This window comes from Microtus ochrogaster, chromosome 7, assembly GCF_000317375.1.
Source record: "Microtus ochrogaster isolate Prairie Vole_2 chromosome 7, MicOch1.0, whole genome shotgun sequence".
Classification (NCBI taxonomy): domain Eukaryota; kingdom Metazoa; phylum Chordata; class Mammalia; order Rodentia; family Cricetidae; genus Microtus; species Microtus ochrogaster.
This window is the reverse complement of record NC_022014.1, coordinates 23,683,389-23,690,647: the sequence shown is the minus strand read 5'-3', so window position 1 is coordinate 23,690,647 and position 7,259 is coordinate 23,683,389. Positions and strand designations below refer to the sequence as shown.

Below are 7,259 nucleotides of genomic sequence, written 5' to 3'. Positions count from 1 at the left end.
GTCTCGAAAAACCAAAAAAAAACCAAAAAAAAAAAAAAAACCAGAAACAGAAAACAAGAGTAAGAGATAGCTTATCAGGCAGAGGGGCCTGCTGTCAAGACTCAGCACCTGAGTTCAATCCACAGAACCGATGGTGGAAGGAGAGAACTAACTCCCAACATTGTTCTCTCCTTCCACACACGTCAAAACATGCATGCACCTACACTCACATGCATATTCTACACACAAACAAAATAATTTTTTGGGGAAAATGAAGAACCGTGAGCGGCGGCACATGCCTAGAACACCAGCAGTGGATAAACAGAAGCAGAAGGATCTAGAGTTAGGGGTCAGCCTGGGCTAAATAAGACACTGTGTCAAAAAACAAAAACCAAAAACCAAAAAGGAACCCACTGCTGACTGGAAGTGAACGCATTGGGCCCGCCCCAGGGAAGAGATGTCACCAACGCTGTGCAAAGGAACGTGATGGGCAATACCCAACAGGCAGGAGAAGGGTACGTAGATTGTGTACGCCATTTCCAGGGTGAACACCTTCTGCAGCTCTTCCAGCAGGCTGGGGTCCACTGGCCGTCGATGCCCGTCAGAGAAGGTGGCCTCTGGCAGCTGGCCCTCACCACAGCCCTTAGGGTCCAGCTGCAGGTCCTGCAGGCAGGAAGCCCGGGGAGTCAGCGAGCCCACAGCCCTGGCCTGGCCTGCCCAGCCCAGATGCTCTGCCTACCTGCTGCCGCAGCTCATGCAGATGAGAGAAGACCTGGAAGAAGGTGGCCACGGGCTCGCTGAGATGCTGCTGAACCATCTCCTGTCCGATGCGCAAGCAGATGAGGGCGATGAGACTGACCGTCTTCACACACAGGACAGTCCGGGCCTGGGCCCCACTTGGGAACCTAGAAACGGGAGCTCATGAGTTGCAGGTCCCTCCCTGAAGGGCCTGACCAGTCCAAACCAGATAAGGAAATGGAGGCACAGTGTAGCTTACTTGGAGTTGGAGTAAGAATAGAACATGAGCTTTTTTTTTAAATGTGTATGGGTGTTTTGCCTGCATGTTTGTTTCAATGCATACAGTACCCACAGAGACCAGAAGAGGGTGTCAGATCCCCCAGAACTAGAGTTACAGATGGTTATGAGCCACCATGTGGGTGCTGGGAACTAACCTGGGACCCCTGGAAAAGTAGCCACTCTTAAACCCTGAGCCATTCTTTCCAGCCCCCATTTGTTTTTCTGAGGTGCTGGAGCTCAAATGCAGCGTTGCCTGCTGGGAAAGAGTCTTATCTCCAAGCCACACCCACAACCCAGACCCAGGACTTTTTTTTTAAAAGACAGAGTCTCACTAGGTAGCCTTAGCTAGCCTGGAGTTCTCACTATGTAGACCAGGCTGGCCTCAAACTCACAGAAATTTCCCCTCCCCTGGATGCTAGAACTAAAGGCCTGTGCCACCACACCCAGCATTGGCATCATGACTCTTAACCCCCAGTATTATCTCCTTTCCCCTGAGCTTCCCAGCCCCTCCTGGGGATCCCTCAGCCAGGTGACTCTCCAATGTCACCTACCCTGTGACAAGGGAGGTGAGGAAGCTGAGCACGGGCAACAGGACTTCATGGCTGATGCGGGGCAGAATGTCCATGAGGGTCGTGTCTGAGAGATACACAATGATCTTCTGAGTCAGTGTGACGGCGGCCAGCAGCCCCGCCTCCTTGCGGCTGTTCAATCGGCTGGGGCTTGAGTTGCTCCCTGGGGCCACCTGGGACCATAGAGTAGATGAGGGCCAAGCCACTCCACAGACCTCCTGGAGCCTCAGAGATTGGGGGCCAGCCCTTGGGTCCTTAGCCTCCCCACCCCAGGACTGCTGAAGCAGCAACTGACCAGGTAGCTGATGTAGGGCAGGTACTGGTAGGTGAGAACCGGTTCTCCATAGAGGTGGGCGATGTGGAGGAGACAGCTGAGCACAGGCCCTGACACTATGTCACCGAGCACTGGCCTCTTCTGGTAGATGTTGCCGGCACTCAGTGGGGGACTCTCGTCACCGCTGTCTGTGAACTGCTGCCGAGTGGGCCCTGCCAAGGAAGGCCTTTGAGAAACTAATGGAAGGCAGAAGGGAGGTCAGCCTTCTAAGATTTATGGGGCAACTTCTATTCATTCTAGACTGGGATCTTCCCCTCTCCCAACCCAAGAAGAGAAGCTGACAGACTGAGACCCAGGACCTGCCCAGGAAGTGATGCAAAGTTAGGAAAGGAATCCCCTAGAGAGGCTAAGGATGGGCAGAAGCCCGGGAGGAAAGTTGGTCTCCAGCACTAACCACAGGCCTTACCCACATAACAAGATGTCAGCAGGCGCAGCAAGTTCCGGGCCACATGGCGAGAGGCCACTGTGGGGCCAAGCTTGGCGGACAGCCAGCGGACCATCTTGCACGCAGTATCTGCAGGGCAGGAGCAGGGTCTGAGCTCATCAGATAACTCGCTCGGCACCTCTGCCACCCCACCCGCTACCACACCCCGCCCAGCCAACTCCGGCTGTTTGCTAGGGAGCCTGACCACACTGAGCCCATCCACTTAGCCATGCTAGAGGTTGACATAGGAACTGAAGAGAGGTCTTCCTTTCAGCAATGTTCCCAAGTCCCTGAATATAGGCTTGTCCCTCCCTGGCCTCTCTTCAGTAAGCCTTTCATGGCCTCTCTGATGGAACCATGAGAGCCTCGGAGACTTGCACACAAGCCCTGTCTGGAACACTCTTCCCATTTCACACCTCGTATTGACGGCTCCCATTCAATTTACACCTCGACCATTGCTTGCTTTTACTTCTTAATTGTTTTTCTGGTGCTAGAGATAAAGCATCCAAGGCCTCACACATTCTAGGCAAATGCTCCACCACTAATCTCCACCCCGAGCCCAACCCGTCACTTTAAAAGACACCTTCTCTGACGTCCGAAAGCTCACTTTGCACTCACACACTAACACAGTACGCTGTATCGGACCATCTGGCTGTGGCTGTGAGCACAGGAGGGATCCGTGCACAGCACAGGAAACACGGAAGTGGGGAGCGGCTGACCAATATCTCCCAGGCCAGAGAACTCACCAAGGAGGATCTTCTGTTCTTTGCCTTCTGGCTGCTCTATCAAGGGCTCCTCTTCCTCTTCTCTCTCTCTCCCGTCCCCAGGAGCCACGACCGTCTCCATGGACAACACTGTGTCAGGCAGAGCAAGCTCAGATGCTCCTGTGATGTCATCTGACTCCTCTTCCTCCTCTAGGATCACACAGCCTTCCTCCTCCTCTTCCTCCTCAGAGCCCTCACTTTGCTTCAAGTCCTGGCTGCTGTCGCCTGACTTCAGGCTATTCTTGTCCACAGGGGCACCCCCATCCTCCCCACCCCGCTCCTCGCCCTGCGAGGCCTCGCTGGTGCTGCTCTTGTCGCTCAGCTGGCCCAGGCTCATGGCCTCAGCTTCCTGGGGCTGTGGAGATTCGGCCACATAAAGTCCAGATTGGAAATCCTCTGTGTCTGGCAGCTCGGCCTGGTCATGGAAGCTGACACCTGACCTGTAGTCTGGGAGTCCCAGTCCTGAGGAAGCAGGAGGTTCCCCGTCCATCTGAATCTCCTCCCCAAAGGCACACGAGCCAGGCCTGGACCCTGGGATCTCACTTTCCTCATCCTCAGTGGTTCCAACCAGGCCTTTGCTCTCCTCCTGGGAGGCTTCCAGCCCAGCTAGTACCTGAAGGACATGGGGCAGCAGGTGAATGAGGAAGGCCTGCAAACCCAACCGCACCACCAACTGGGCCACAAAACAGTCAGTGTACAGGTAGAAGCGGCCATGCAACCGGCAGGGGCTCTCATAGGCACCGATGAGGGGCTTCAGGAGGTACTTATTGGCATTTTTGGGGCCTAGGGCCTTGGCAACAGGTTCAAATAGGTACCAGGCTGTGTACACAGCCGTGTGCTCCTCAGACATGAGTGACAACACAAAAGGCAGCAGGATCTCCAAGCCCTCAGGAGTGATGTCACTCAGCACTGCGCCCAGTTGCTGCCACAGAGCAAACACTAGCTCCCGTCCCTGGGCCTCATCCTCCACGCGCCTCGCCTGATACAGCAGAATGAACCTGTGCAGTGCTGGGAAGTACGAAGGAAAGGGGACCACAGAGCTGAAGGGGCTGAGGAGCTGGGCTGGGCTGGGAGGGGGCAGTCCCTGGGAAACGGGCCTGTACTCAAACAGTGGGTCCAGCTTGCCCTTCTTCACCACCATGGGATTTTTGGGTCCACTCAGCTGAAGAAGTGTGTCCAGCACAGGCTGCAAAGACACGGGGACGTCCTTGGAGTGACGCGTACAGAGACCCCGGACAGCCTCAAAGCGCACCCACAAAGGTGCATCAGGTGGCAGTGTGCGGACCCTGGTGGCAAAAACCATCTCGGCCAACAGGACACCCAGCACCTGCATGTCTCGGTGGAAGAGGCGCTGCAGGTGCACAGGTGGCTGGACCCGAGGCTGTTCAGGTACCTCCAGCTGGCTCCCTAAGCCTTTAGCCAGGAAGTTACCCATCTTCTCCAGCTCTTCCAATGCCTGGATGGGACTGAAGCCCTCAGGAAGAACAATCTTTCCCTCCTCACCCTCGCCAAGGTCCGATCCAGCAGCTTTGCTTCTGCGGCCTGGTCGAGAGCCCGCGGTTGTTGAAAAAGACAACAGGCCAGGTGATACTTGACTGGAGGATGAGCCCAGCTGGTCACTTGCTTTCCCAGGGACAGAGATGGAATCCAGAGCTTCCGTAGCCTGCTCTAAGTCATCTTCCCCTGTCACGGGCCTGTCTCTAGTCCAGCCAGTCTCACATGGAGTGGCCTCTAAAACAAGCCTGCCTACCCCATTCATAAGTTGTCCTGGAATGTCCTCTTGGCCTGTGGCCTCCTGAATGGGCTGGACCAATAGCCGGGGGATTACTGGAGGCTCAGGAGCCAGGGCAGGAGCCCCAGCCAGGCGCTGGGGATGCGGCTGATCAAAGAGCTGTACTACGCCATAGCTGGTCAAGTGGGTGTGGGCATCCACCAAGTGCAGACACACATTCTTCTCCTTCACAGCCTCTTTGCCCTGGAGTTTGTAGCCGAAGGTAAGATCAATCCAATGGTGCAGGTCTTGAGATACCTCCCGGCTCTCCAGCAGCGCTCTATGGGCAGCCACAAACTCCTCGTTAGAACTGCACCAGGTGGGCACATCCAGGTCAGGCATGTCGGGGTGGATGGAGCAGAAGATGGAGGGATCCGTGTAGAACTCAGGGATGCACTCGTCAGGTGTCCAGGTCTGCATCCGCTCCATGGTGGCAGGATACTCGTGGGGCTCCCACTGTGCTCGGACATGTCCACAGAGGACCGAGCGGGGTGTGCGCCGAGCCTTGTATACATAGTACGTAATGTCCGAGAGCACATCGGAGATGTGATGGGGAACATGAGGAGATTCCCCAGCTCCTGCACCTGCACCGCCTGCTACAAATGCCTGCCGCGTCATCTCGTAGGTGAAGTCCAATTGCTTATCTCCCTTGTTGAGTCGGAACTTGGACTTACGAAGGTCTCTGAAGCGCCCATAGGGCGTGGTAAAGTCCACCACCCAGGGCAGCACTGGGTGATAGTTGGGATCCCCCTGTCGGCGACCTGCCAACCTATTCAGCTGCATGAGGTAGTGGAAGTTGCTGATTCGGCCGTGGACCCAGTCTAGCATAAGGCCCTTGAGTTCCTTCTGGCAGGTGGGGCACGCAGGTCTCCCTGCCTCCTCTTTCTCAGATTTAACGCCTGTCCCGTTTTTCTCTACAGAGACCTCCTGGCTCTCATCCTCAGACGGCATCTCATAAGCACTCAGGTCCAAGCGGAGCTCACCGCACAGCTTCTCGTCCACAGCTATGTGGTGCAAAGACAAGGCCCCACAGGCCAGCCCTTGGCGGTGACAGGCATCCATGGCCCTGAGGACACGGAAGAGAATGAAAAGCACCTTGGCTTGGCTGTTGGTCAGCTTGGCAGGGCTGAAGGTAACTACATCATGCAGGGAGAACTGTACATAAGGGTGTACCACATACAGCATCTCGGGTGACTCCAGCAGGGCCTCAGCTCGCAAAAGGCTAGGGCAGGCAGGGCTGCCCCGAGAGGTGCAGGGCCCATCTCTGACATTTGATGGACACTGGGTGGATTCACCCACTGGCAGGAAGGCGCATCCATAGACCCTCTGTAGAGCCTGTCTTATAGAGTCTAGGGCGGGTACAGCTGAGGGGGCAGGGCTATGGCTATAGGGCTGCCCATAAGTATGGTATGCATGGCGCCACAGGTTCCGGTAATTCTGGGCAGCCACCTCCTGCATGAAACGAGTTAGAGTCTCGGGGCTACAGGACCCCTCCTCAAAGGACAGGACTCCGCCCAGCCGGTAGGACAGTCTCTGCTTCCGCAGCCCGTGCACCTCTACCCGCGTCCAGCCCGGGGGCAGCCTCTGTACCGAGCGTTGAAGTAGAGTCCTGACTTCCGCTTCACCCAGGCCCTCGGCCCGGGGACAGGGTCCCAGGCGGCGTTCGCGGAGACTAGCCAGCCAACGCGCGGGCACTAGGGCCACCACGTGGGTGCCCCCCGGCGCCGGGGCTAGCTGCCGGGCATCGATGTTCAGGTCTCTCTCCACGCTCCGGAGCAGCTCCTCCATGTCAGGTCCCGGGGAAGAAGACCAGCCCTCTGATCCTGTTGTAAGAACCACTTTCCGCCCTCTGCTCCCCTGGGCCATCTGGTCCTGGCCCCCTGGGGGCAGCGCGAGGCTGAGCCTGGCCACGGCCCTCCTCGCAGTGGCTTCCGGGGTGCCAGGCCTGGAAGGTTGGGATGGGCGAGGAGCGAGAGCTGGGGTGCAGGTAACTGGGCGAACCGGCGACAAAAGAGAGAAGGCCTGAGGATCCTCTTACCCCTCCGCAGGGTCCGCGCTCCAGGTCGCAGCAGGGCGGGGAGCGCTGAGCTCCAGAGCTGAGCGCCACCGTGAAGGGTCAGCTGATGTGGGTCATGTGATCTCCCAGACACGGAAACAACCGCACGTGTCTCCAAACGGCCCAAAGAGACCCCGCCTCCTGCTCCTGCCCCCACCCCTGAGGACCCGCCTAGGCAAAGCACTCTCTCTTCTGCTATTCTTTTGGGGCTTCGTCCCAGCCTCGCTTGTTTCTGGGGCCACCTGGGCAATCCAGCCGCCCTCAGGTGCAGAGAAAGACCATCCTGAACAAGCACCGGACCTCTTTCCCCTTTCCCATTTTTCTTTTTTTTTTTTTTTTTTTTTT

At 56.9% G+C, this 7,259-nt stretch overlaps 1 protein-coding gene across 4 annotated transcripts in view; it reads right to left on the bottom strand.

The window, feature by feature from the left end:
* The window catches only part of Wdr81 (WD repeat domain 81), a 13,732-nt gene extending 6,759 nt beyond the window's left edge, over nt 1–6,973 (bottom strand). For 2 of the 4 annotated variants that reach the window (XM_005349551.2, XM_026780551.1), the window contains exons 1-6: nt 3,070–6,973; nt 2,306–2,413; nt 1,861–2,051; nt 1,548–1,738; nt 719–884; nt 477–642 (exon numbers count right to left, since the gene is read on the bottom strand). In XM_005349551.2, the coding sequence (XP_005349608.1) occupies nt 477–642; nt 719–884; nt 1,548–1,738; nt 1,861–2,051; nt 2,306–2,413; nt 3,070–6,724 (4,477 nt within the window). In that variant the 5' untranslated portion in view covers nt 6,725–6,973. The remainder of the gene's footprint in view (nt 1–476; nt 643–718; nt 885–1,547; nt 1,739–1,860; nt 2,052–2,305; nt 2,414–3,069) is intronic. The other 2 variants (XM_026780552.1, XM_026780553.1) reach the window with 2 other exon arrangements.
* Between the last annotated feature and the right edge of the window lie 286 nt (nt 6,974–7,259).